The sequence below is a fragment of the Oxyura jamaicensis genome, chromosome 26, assembly GCF_011077185.1.
Source record: "Oxyura jamaicensis isolate SHBP4307 breed ruddy duck chromosome 26, BPBGC_Ojam_1.0, whole genome shotgun sequence".
NCBI lineage: Eukaryota > Metazoa > Chordata > Aves > Anseriformes > Anatidae > Oxyura > Oxyura jamaicensis.
Genome location: NC_048918.1, coordinates 4,333,735 through 4,344,663, shown reverse-complemented (window position 1 = coordinate 4,344,663; position 10,929 = coordinate 4,333,735). Strand labels below are relative to the sequence as shown.

Here is a 10,929-nt window from a genome sequence, read left to right as displayed (position 1 = left end):
CACTGGGGCACAGCTGGGATGTTGCCCCCACAGCACGAGCAGGACAGCAACGTGCTGGGTGGGTGATTCTGGGCTGTTCGGCTCTTACAGGTGGCTTGGGGCTATTCCGAGCTCACCACAACCAATGCATGCAGTGGCTGAAGAGCTGGAGGCAGCAGGAGCACGGCCAGGTCTTGGAGGCCCCGGAGGCATGGGGCAGCCCTGGGCTCACGGCTCTGGTGTAAGAGGAACCACGTTGCATCACTCCACTGCTACCCCTCGAAGGAGAAACAGCTCTGGTTTGGCTGCAACAGCCTGGAAATACTAGCAGCGTGTTCAGAAATGTGCAGGAAACCCATGAAAGCAAATGGGTTTATTTTTTAATCCATCTGCTCAAGACAGAGCCTTGCTGTGATAATCTTTCTCTGAAGAAAAGGGATTTCTATCTTCCAAGGATGAAAGATTTTTTCTTCCGTGAATTAGCTTCCCTTTTCTGTAAGCATCTTTGCAGAAGTGTTCTCCGTGCTAAACTTAGGGAAATCTGGAGTAGAAGATCGAACTCGAAGGGAATTGCTCCCAAATTAAACTGGTGGCAGGGAGGGCCGAGGCTGTCCTAAAATGCTTTTAATGCTCCATTCTCTCTGCAGAACCTGCCCTTCCATCTCTGCCTTCATCTCCGCTTCTTATTGCTCTGTGGGCTTGTGTTTTTTTTTTTCATTGCCCTCTATTAATCTTCCAGAAAATCAGCTGTCTGATCACAACTATAGAAAATTGCATTATTCCTGAACTGCCTTCCTATCACTGCAGCACCTCAGAGAGGCCCTCTCCTGCGGTGGGTAGTTTATATCCACAGGGTCTCTTATAAGGATGAATGTCTTTTAATTAGGCACAAACTGTGCTCATTTATGGTTATTAGAGGTGATCTGCAAATCTTTATTCAGCAAATAATAGCCTCTCACAGGCAACTTAATTGTAATATCACACCCAGTGAGCCAGAGCAGGCTCTGCGAGCAGCAAAGTCGGTGTCAAGCAGATAACTGCTAGGAAGAAACCTGTCCCAGGGCTTTTCTTTTGTTTGCTGCTGTCTTTCCCCAGTGAAGAAAGGCAAAAACACTGGAAATAGATGCATGCCTTTACTTCTTACTGGCATAAATTAATAGCCAGTAGGGGAAAACCAAAGCCCTAATACTGCAAGAGAAAAGTGAAATTGTGCATGTATACATGTCTGTTTATATATGAGTGCAATGGAAATAATTTGCAATCAGACACTGTGTGGGAAGACACACCAAAGGCTTGAAGAAGTGGGAAGGAAAGATCGGGAGAAGAGGCAGGAGGGCAGGTCTCCCGTGCTGTGCTTGGCCCCAGCTGATGCAGACAAGACCCGTGTGCATTTCAGCTATTGACCCATCTGTATTTTTAACCATGCAATTTATGGTGAATTTGTCTTTCAAATGAGGCTGTCGTGTTTCTCAGCCTCCCGTTGCCTTTCCACTGCTTCAAACTACACCCAACACTTTGCACAAAGTCTGCAACTGCCCTGCCCTTTGTATCTCACTTCTCCCCCCCAGCTTCTCCTTTTATGATTTTTTTTCCCGTGCTCTGTCCGTATGACACATGGGATAAATATTCACAGCACAAAGCGAAGTGCTCTGCAGTCAAGTGGGGCCCTGCTCCCTATGTTTGGGGTGGCTTCTGTTGGATGGAGTAAAACAGCAGCATTTACGCAAGGACTAGGCAGGCAGACTCGAGCTTTTATCCTGTCCCAGGGACATTCTGCATCCCCTGCCTACGCAGCCCAAAGAAGGGGGCAGAAGGAGGCAGCTTCAGGACACGGTGCCGGTGTGTCCATGGACTTTGCTGATGCATGGAAGGGGGAGAACAGGAGCAGGGGAAGGTCCCCAGCAGAGCCTGGGGCTGCAGCTCTCAGCCAGGGCGGGGAGCTCCCGGCTATAAAACCCACCACGGGCAGCGCTCAGCGGCAGCTGCCGCTGGCACACGGCTGCTGCGCTCCCTGGGGACGCTTGGACACTGCTCACCTGCCTTCCTCACCACGCCTGGAATGAAAAGGCCAAAGGGATGCATTTTCTATTACTTTTACTGCACTAAAAAAGAAGCCACAAAGAGGATTTCTCTTTGTTACCAGCACAAGGGAAAGAGGTGAATGGAGAGATGAGCAATCCAGGGAGAAACAGGGATTTGGGAACGTGTAGTGCAGCCGAGAGAGGGATCGGAGGCTGAGCCGGGCTCCTGCACCCCTTTGCTTAATAGGAAAACCTCAGAGCAACCCAGCAAAGAGGGGACCTGCAACCACTCAGCACAGGGTGACAACCAGCCCAGAAGGTGACAACCTGCACCCGTGGCAGGGGACTGCCGGAGGAGCCACATCCAGCCCCTGCGGCCACGGGAGCTGGTGCAGCAGGGCTCAGGGGGAGTGCAGCCCCCAGGGATGCAGGGAGGGGTTAAGGAGCTGCCAGAGCCGAGCGTCTGAGCATTCACCCTGTCAGTCACAGCCTCCTCTTCGCTCCTCCCGTGGGGATGGAGCCGGGCTGGGGATGGAACAGCTCCCACCGTGGCCGGGCCGGGCACGACAAGGGGGTGCAGAGCCCCCAGGCCCTGGCGGGGGACCCCAATGTGACCCTGCTGCACAGCCGGGACGAGGAGCTGGCCAAGGCAGAGGTCGGGGTGCTGGCCACCATCCTGGTGGTGGCAACCGTGGGCAACGCGGGGGTGCTGCTGGCGATGTACCGCCTGAGGAGGAAGATGAGCCGCATGCACCTCTTCATCCTGCACCTGGGGCTGACCGACCTGGGCGTCGCGCTCTTCCAGGTGCTGCCACAGATGATCTGGGAGGTGACGTACCGCTTCCTGGGGCCAGACCCGCTCTGCAGGGCTGTCAAGTACCTGCAGGTGCTGAGCATGTTCGCCTCCACCTACATGCTCATCGCCATGACCCTGGACCGCTACGTGGCCGTGTGCCACCCGCTGCGCACCCTGCAGCAGCCCAGCCGCCAGGCCTATGCCATGATAGGGGCCACATGGCTGCTCAGCTGCCTGCTCAGCCTGCCCCAGGTCTTCATCTTCTCCTTACGGGAGGTCCGACAGGGCTCAGGGGTGCTGGACTGCTGGGCGGACTTCAGGTACCCATGGGGCGCCCGAGCCTACATCACCTGGACCACACTGTGCATCTTCATCCTGCCCGTCGGCATCCTCACCGTCTGCTACAGCCTCATCTGCTACGAGATCTGCAAGAACCTCAAGGGCAAGACCCAGAGCTGTGCCCCCAGCACTGGGGGGCCCACAGCAGCCCCCCCAGCTCCCTGCTCCTCTGAGAAGTGCGGGCAGTGCCCCGGCGGGCAGCCCTCACGCGTGAGCAGCGTGCGCACCATCTCCCGGGCCAAGATCCGCACGGTGAAGATGACTTTTGTCATCGTGGTGGCCTACATCGCCTGCTGGGCACCCTTCTTCAGCATGCAGATGTGGTCAGTGTGGGACGAGGATGCTCCTGACGATGGTGAGTAGTGTGTGTGGGGGGGGGGGGGCCGGGGGTCTGGGCAGCCCAGGTGCAGAGCACGCCCTTTGTGCTTTTAGCAAGAATCCGACTTATTTTTTTTTTTGTAATAAAAATTACAAGGAAAGCTTCCAATTTGCTCCCTGATAGCATTTGTAGCAAACAGCTTGCAGAGCCAGAACACTGCTTCTTACCAGAAAATCTGCTGGAAAGCAATGGCTTCTGACCAGCAGCTGTAGCAACACGTGAAGGTGTTCTGCGAACGTCTTAACCATACGTGTCTCTGCCCTCCTGTGGGAATTTGCTCCAGGAGCTGCTGTGCTGCTTGGCATGTGACGGCAGAGAAGATTTAATTGAGCCTGCTGCTCCCACCCTCTGGTGGGACTCCCTCCAGGAGCAGCTGTGCTGCCGGAGCCGCTCTTCTGCCTGTAGCATCCAGGGCCCATAAGGCTTTTGCTCAGCCAGCTGCAAGGGGGTTGAAAAGTGGATTTTGATTTCATAAGTTGACCTTTTGTATTATTATTATTTTCTGGGAGCATTATCCCAGATCAAAAGGTCCCCAGGAGATGCTCTGGCCAACTAGGGCTGAGGGAAAGCAGCAGGTCCGGGAGCTGCTGGGTGCCATTCCCAGCACCCGCCCCCAGGATGTGCTCTGGCACATCCCAATCTTGCTCATCTGCCTGCAATGCTCAGCCAGGTAGAGCAAAGAGATGCCGGTAGGCAGGCTGGGGATGGGACAAGGGACACGTATCTGAGCCAGGAAGAGACCCTAAAGTCCCGTGCATGGCCCAATGAGCTCCCTGCCCGCACCATGTCCCCTTGGGTGGACGTTTGAACTTTTTCCCTTGCCTTCCCAGAGTCCACCAATGTGGCCTTCACCATCACCATGCTGCTGGCCAGCCTCAGCAGCTGCTGCAACCCCTGGATTTACATGTTCTTCAGCAGGCACCTGCTGCGGGACGTGGGGCGCTGCCTCTCCTGCTGGTGCAGCCCCACGTCCCGGGTGCGCAGGCAGGTCTCCAACGGGAGCCTCTGCAGCAGGAAAACCACCGTCCTGAGCCCCAGCCAACACGGCAGCCTCCCCCTGCGTGGGGGCAGCTCCAGGGACCTCGACCTGCCCGAGGAGGAAGCAGTGACCGAGTCGGGCACCCTTTAGGCTGTTCGTGTTGCTGGAAGGTGTGTGCTTAACCCAGAAAGCATCACTGACCTCTCGTCCTTGTGGGCTCGCTACTGCATGCGCTGCATCTGCTGTGTGCCTCAGGGGACGGACAGAGCCCCAAGAGCCCCAGAGCAGCCTTCAGCTTCCTTGTGCACCGCGAAGCCTCCTGCTGCCCAGCCCAGGCATCCTGGGGGATGCTGAATCAGCGCAGCTTTTAGGAGAGACCTGAGCTCTGGGGGCTTAGCAGATGCCAGCAAAGCAGCCTGAGCACAGCAGAAGGCAATGCAGCTGTGGCTGCCTGGGAGCTCCCTGCCCATCTCCCATCCTCAGGGCTTTGCTGGGGGAGCAGCCGACACAAACAGCTTCCCCACTCCCTGCATGCATCCCCAGGGCTGCAGCACGCACAGACACTGCATTGCACTGACCCCTGCAGCACTGCACCCAGGTGCAAGTGCCCCAGATGCAGCACGCACACCGCTAGGAGCTGCTCGGAGGAGCCCTGGCCCTCCTCCAGCTCGCCCAGGCGGATCCAGGCTCCCTCCCCTCAGGTTCATCCTTCCTGTATCACCAGCCATTGTGCGGGGCTGCTCTGTGCTGTTAAACATCTGCTGCATCTCATTAAAGAGCTGCTCTCAAATCGCTGCTGCTGCTTTTCTCTTGTTTAGCCAGGATCAGAGTGCCAAAACCACCCAGGGCTCGGGGACAGCCTCAGAGCACGCCAGCAGTGCTGGGGGCAGAGAAGGGTGGCTGGGAAGAGCCACACGACCTTACAGCCCCAGCCCCTCTCCCTGCCTGCTGCGGGTCTCCCCAGAAAATTTTGTTTAAAAGCAAAGCATGAGCAAGGCTGGACAGAGCATCCTCTCCCTCTGGGGCTCAGCAGCTCTCCTGGGGGATGTACAGGTGCCCCAAGGGCAGGGTACCAAATTCCCTGCAAGAAAGATGCCTCATTCCCTCCGTCATCACTAAACCTACAAAAATAAGAGTAAGCTATAGAGAAAATGTGTTCAGATTTCAAAATCATAAAGCACGTGTATCAGTTTTTCTAGCAGCTCCCACTGGTTGGCTTTGACCTCACCCCTGACTCCATAAACCCATTTCTGCTGGGCTTCAGCAGCACTTCCCAGAAACGGGGTGGGATCTGAACCTCTTTCTCCACGCATCCTCTGAGCTGGGCTGGTTCTGCACAGCAAGGCCATTCAGACAGAAGTGCCTGACCCCAGAGCCCAACACCACCAGCACCAAGCACTCATCTCACAGTTCCTGCAGGGCAGAGGGATTTGACTTGCCTGTGAGGCCAGTCCTGCACCTCTCACAGCCCCAAGGGAGCAGCAACCAGCCTCTGCCCTAGGAGAGGGGATTTAAAACCCCGGGAGCCCCCAGCCCAGCCCGCTGTGCTGATGCTCATGGCTTCCAGCTGGGAGAGGCGACACCAGCACCGCCCTGCACTCGGCTCCATGGGACGGAGGCTCGGAGAGGTTCTCAACATCGAAGGAAAATGGGGTGCAGCAGAGGAGGAGGGATCGGAGCTTGGGCAGGAAGGGTGAAGCCGGTGAAGGAAGTGTATTTAAAAGGATTTTATGACGGCAATCAGCAAAGGAAGCATGATTCAGAGGAGATGCTGGTCAGTTCAGATGGATGTTCTGGAAATAAATGTGTTTTCCTCCCTGAACATCCCAAGGGGGAGCAGGAATTCATTTGCTTTCAGGAGATGAGAAAACCGGCCTTCAAGTACAAGTGCAGGGCACGTTTTGGCCTGGGGAGGGAACATTTCCCTGCGGCAGGGAGTGGGGCAGCCCCGCACCATCCCACATCCGCAGCCCTGGGGGGCGGTGGTGCCGACACGTACAGCACCGAGCAAATCTCTCGGTGGGCTGCAGCATCACAAGGGATAAAAACCAGCAGGCTTCAGCCCGTGCCAGGTCTGATCAGGGTGGTGGGAAGGGAAATCCCTGGCTGCCGGGGGCTGCAGGCACCGAGGGGCAGAGGCAGTGGGACCCTGACAGCACCCCCACGGCCCCCATGGGTGTCCCGGGAGTCACAGCTTCACCTCCGTGTACTCGATGGATTTGGAGGCGACAGGGCTGGAGCAGGCCCAGAAATCCACTTTCTTCTTCTTTGGGTCCACGTTGACGTAGTCCGCGCCCGTCTTCATGTTCTCGTAGTCCCTGGTGGAGCCTGGCCCGTGGCCCTTCCCCGAGAAGAGCAGGGACGTGTAATTGAGGTTTTCAGGCGACCGAGGGCCCTGGGGAAGCAGGCACAGCCCCCAGGTCAGACACTGCCCCCCCATCCCCGAGGTGCCTTAGCCCTGTCTGTGCCCCAGCCCCCCCCTGCCCGTGGGGACATTTCCCTCTGAGCACTGCGCAGGGCAAGTGACAGCCACCGCATTGGTGCCATCGGTTATTTTAATGCATTTGCCCTCCTTTCGCTGCTCGGGCGGTCTCGAGCAGGGCCAGGAGCCCCTGGACATGGGGCGGTTGTGGATGTTTTTGGTAAAAATGCCCTGCCCATGGTGCGGGGCTCGGTACCTGTGGGCCGGAGGGGCTGCTCATCGACTCCTCCGAGGTCTCTGAAGACGTCTCGCTGCTTCCGTCCGAACAGGGCACGTCACCACCTCCGCAGTTAATGGAGGTTCAAGGGGGGAAAAATTAGAGAACGGCAGGTGAGCGGCAAAAAGGCTTCCTTCCTGCCGCCTCGGGGCTTCCTGCTGTCAGCGGGGGCACTCGTCCAGTCCCCAGCCCACGGCTGGCTCCCACCACTGCCCCGCGATGCCACCAGCGAGCCCGGGGACAGCCCTGGATCCCCAGGGAATGATGCAGGGAAAGCCCGGAGGCAGCAGGAGACAACCCAAACTGAGCAGCTGCTGTGCCTGCCCCATGCTCCCGGCTCCATCCTCTGCACCAGCACCCCGAATTGCTGAGCTGGGCAGCCCTGGATGGACGCGGGGCGACCTGCTGCCACGCCGCAGACCCCCCCTCACCTGCATAGGCCGGTTGTTGCGCCCCTTCCCCTCCGGCCGAAGAAGTCGGCGGCTGCTGGGGCTGTGCTGCAGGACGGCTGCTCGCCTCCTTGCTGCAGGAGCGGCTGTCTGTGACGAGGGGATGGTCAGCTCTGTGCTCCAGACCCGTGCCCGCTGTGTCCCCCCCATCCCTGGTCCCCTTATGGGTGCTTTCTCTCTCCAATTCTCTCCCCGTCCCCCCCTGTTCTTGGTGCCAGGGCTGCCCTGGAGCAAAGCCAGCGCGCCGCGAGCCCTGGCACGGCAGTAATTATTATTTTGTATTGGCATGGGCAAATATCTGTCAATTCAATTACTGTGCTGATGGAGTGCTTCCCCTGGTCTCCTGCGATGGAACACTGGAGTTAAATCACTGCATCAAGGACTCTTCCCACACAAGGTCAAAACGGGTTTGACCCACGGGGCCAGGCAGAGAGCACATTATGCATAATGTGGGCAGCATTTCTGCGAGAAAGGTTTTCCTGCTGGAAATCATAGCTCCATCTGGACTAGGAATTTGCAAATTGAATCTGATGCTGTTTTCCCACCACATAACTAACCAGAGCAATAAAAGAAAATGTCTTTGGAACGGCATGGCGTTCTGGGCTGCATAAGCTGGGCACGGTTGCTCAGCCCTGCCATAACTTGATCAGCCCCATATCAGTGCCAAGGCTGGGAACTGGATCTAGTGGGAGTGAGAGCAAGAACCAGAGCCAGGTGTGCTTTAGAAATGGGGTGTCAAGGCTTTGGGCAAATCCCTTCCACTTTCTGAGCTGAAGGATTGCAAGGAGGAAAGAGGGACGCAAGAAGTAAAGGCAATGAGGCAGTAAGTTACCTATTTTCCTGCTGAGCATGATGTAAAGTAGCAGTAAGAGTAGAGCATATAGGACCAGGGCTACAGCCGAGGTGGCAACAGGCACCCACCTGAACAAGAGAAAAATATTTTGCCTAAATTAAAGGAATATCTAAATTATTTTAAATTTGTCAGGAACAGTTTGGCTGACATGGCTTCAAAACATGCTTCAGACCAAGGTTTGCTGGTACAGTTTTTGGGTTTGCTTTTTGTTTTTAAGGAGATGTGCCCAAAAGGCTGGGGCTTCATTTTCAGAAATGACCAGCGGTCCTTGCAATTCATTTTTGGGTGCCCACCTTGAGAAGGGCTTTTGAAAACCCCACGTCTCACAGAGGGACACACGGTGCTTTCTGGAAACCCAGAGCCACAAACATGGCTTCCACCACGCACTCAGCTGAAATCGCAAGTCATCGCCGAGCCTCAGGGCTGCGTTTCTGCCCGGCACGGCCCTGCGGAGAGCACCGACCTGCCCCAGCAGAGGCAGGAACCAGGCACAGCATCACCAGCCCCAGGGCCGGAGCATCCCGGTGTGCACGGCCGCTCCTGCACACACGGACCAGACACGGGCTAGGGCTGAGAATTTAGCAGAAGGGTGCCCTGTAGCAGCGGTTATCCTCCAGTTCTAGAGCATTTACCTCGCTGCAGGGCTGCAAAAGGCTGCATTTGTCTCCGTACTCACCATTCGCAATTGGCCATCCTCGCTGCGAGGCGTCCTGGACGTCAGTGCAGCGCCCAAGGTTCCTGTGGGGCAGAGAGAGGCAGGTGGGCCATGGGTCCAGGTGGGTGCTGAGACACCATATCCAGGCCTGCTGGCAACCCACATCGCCCCACGGAGCTCCACGCTGCTCCCCACCAGCTGAGATCGGAGTCGCCGTTTGAAATCGGGGTCTGACGCCGCAGACAGCGCTCACATAAAATACATGTGCCAAGGTTCCCGCTGCACAAGTATGCTACTGTGTGTGCGATTCCTCCTCATGGCTTGTTTGTTGTTGTTGTTGTTGTTTCTAATCCATAAAAATATTTGATAACTATGATCTAAATATTTGATAGCTATCATCTAAAAATAAAATAAAAAATAAAAAAAATACGTGCCACGATGGAAAAAAAAATAACTGAAAGAAGGTGCGAGTTTGGTGCTGGCTCTTACAGCAGACGAGCCTTAAGGACAGGATTGACAGACTGATAGATTGATTGATTGCTAAAGCAAAGGCACTGTGCACCCTATGGACCAGATTCTGCTTTCCCTTAAGATATATTTCAAGGGTAACGCATCAGGACGTTTTCAGAAAGCCTCGCCAGCCCCCTGTGAAATTCCACTTACCCAAACACTTTGGCAACCGCCAAGCTAAAAGTCCATTTCTTGCTGGATTTTTCCCCCTCCCTTATTGAACTGATCTGTCCTCAAATATCCTTCTCGAGCAGCTGTCATTTTTGAGTGGCTCATTTCCTACTGTGGTGCAGGAGATGCTGCAGCAGCAGATAACAATCTCAAAAGTGAGCTGTTCAAAAGGAAATTGCAAAACAGGACCCAAATCCAAATACCAGTCGCAGGCAGCGTCTTTGCTGCGATGGGGTGCAGTGAGATGGAGGAGATTACACACACACACGTGCACTGAAATACCTATTTTGAAGATAACAGCTAGTGAGTTGCTGGCAGCACATGTACTTTTTTGGTGTATCGGGTGGCTGTGAGCCTCCCTCCTGCCAGCCCCCAGGATTTTAACCCTATCTTAATTAAGATGCCCTATTGCAATCAAAGCTCTTAGAGCGCTCATACTCGGCTGGCGACTGAGTAGTGAATTCAAGACATCTATGCTCAACCTAAAGGTAAGGCGAGCTCATGGGAATGCCTCAAATGACTTCAAACCCATTCAGGACGAGCCTTGGTGCCCAGGTTTAACGCAGAAGCTCGGGCTGGCAATGCTGGGGCACCACCCCACTGAGCCCAGCTCTGAGAGCTTCCCCCGGCGCCAACGATGTTTTACCTGGGAGCAGAGCCTTCCTTGCCTTTGTCCTCCACAGCTCTGGATGGAGCAGACTTCAGGGGCGTTTGGGGAGCATTTTTGGCAGGGGTCTCCCAGCCGCCGGCAGCGCCGTGCAGAAGCGCTCACTGGCTTGGGCGCCGGATGCGGTCTCGCTTTACCCTAATGGTGATGGCAGAAAGGAGCCCACACTGGGTTCCATGACGCTTCCCACATGTGAGCAGGCTCATTTAAATATTTTGGGGTGTTTCTCTGCTGTTGGGCAGCCCCCTCTGCCCCCAGGCTGGGGATGTTGCAGCCCCCGAGCTGGTGATGCCCTGGTCCCCAGAGGGACTCAGCCCCCAGCTGTGCAGCTGGCACAAAAAGCTCTCCATGTGCTTCCACCTGGCAGCCTTCTATGGGCAAAACATTTTAAATCAGAAGGGACGCGGGGCCCAGCACCTGCTGTGGTTTTGT

General features: G+C 55.9%; 2 protein-coding genes across 2 annotated transcripts; one reads left to right on the top strand and one right to left on the bottom strand.

Moving 5' to 3' along the window:
* Positions 1–1,808: 1,808 nt before the first annotated feature.
* Positions 1,809–5,931, top strand: AVPR1B (arginine vasopressin receptor 1B). The gene is made up of 2 exons (XM_035347024.1): positions 1,809–3,490; positions 4,345–5,931. The coding sequence occupies exons 1-2, from the start codon at positions 2,515–2,517 to the stop codon at positions 4,641–4,643; spliced, it is 1,275 nt and encodes a 424-aa protein (XP_035202915.1). The 5' UTR covers positions 1,809–2,514; the 3' UTR covers positions 4,644–5,931.
* Positions 5,932–6,161: 230 nt separating this feature from the next.
* RHEX (regulator of hemoglobinization and erythroid cell expansion) lies at positions 6,162–9,986 on the bottom strand. Its single transcript, XM_035347060.1, has 6 exons — positions 9,813–9,986; positions 9,171–9,231; positions 8,474–8,562; positions 7,614–7,731; positions 7,172–7,229; positions 6,162–6,888 (listed from the first exon to the last, which is right to left on the bottom strand). The coding sequence occupies exons 2-6, from the start codon at positions 9,185–9,187 to the stop codon at positions 6,682–6,684; spliced, it is 489 nt and encodes a 162-aa protein (XP_035202951.1). The 5' UTR covers positions 9,188–9,231; positions 9,813–9,986; the 3' UTR covers positions 6,162–6,681.
* Between the last annotated feature and the right edge of the window lie 943 nt (positions 9,987–10,929).

What these genes read in the sequence shown, in the direction of transcription:
- RHEX (XM_035347060.1), bottom strand. An exon ending in GCCTATGCAGGTGAGGGGGG is followed by an intron (nt 7,230 to 7,613) that starts GTCTGCGGCGTG and finishes TTCGGACGGAAG; the next exon opens with CAGCGAGACGTCTTCAGAGA. An exon ending in GCAGCCCCTCCGGCCCACAG is followed by an intron (nt 6,889 to 7,171) that starts GTACCGAGCCCC and finishes CTGCTTCCCCAG; the next exon opens with GGCCCTCGGTCGCCTGAAAA.
- AVPR1B (XM_035347024.1), top strand. Translation starts at nt 2,515, where the DNA reads ATGGAGCCGGGCTGGGGATGGAACAGCTCCCACCGTGGCCGGGCCGGG. An exon ending in CGAGGATGCTCCTGACGATG is followed by an intron (nt 3,491 to 4,344) that starts GTGAGTAGTGTG and finishes TTGCCTTCCCAG; the next exon opens with AGTCCACCAATGTGGCCTTC.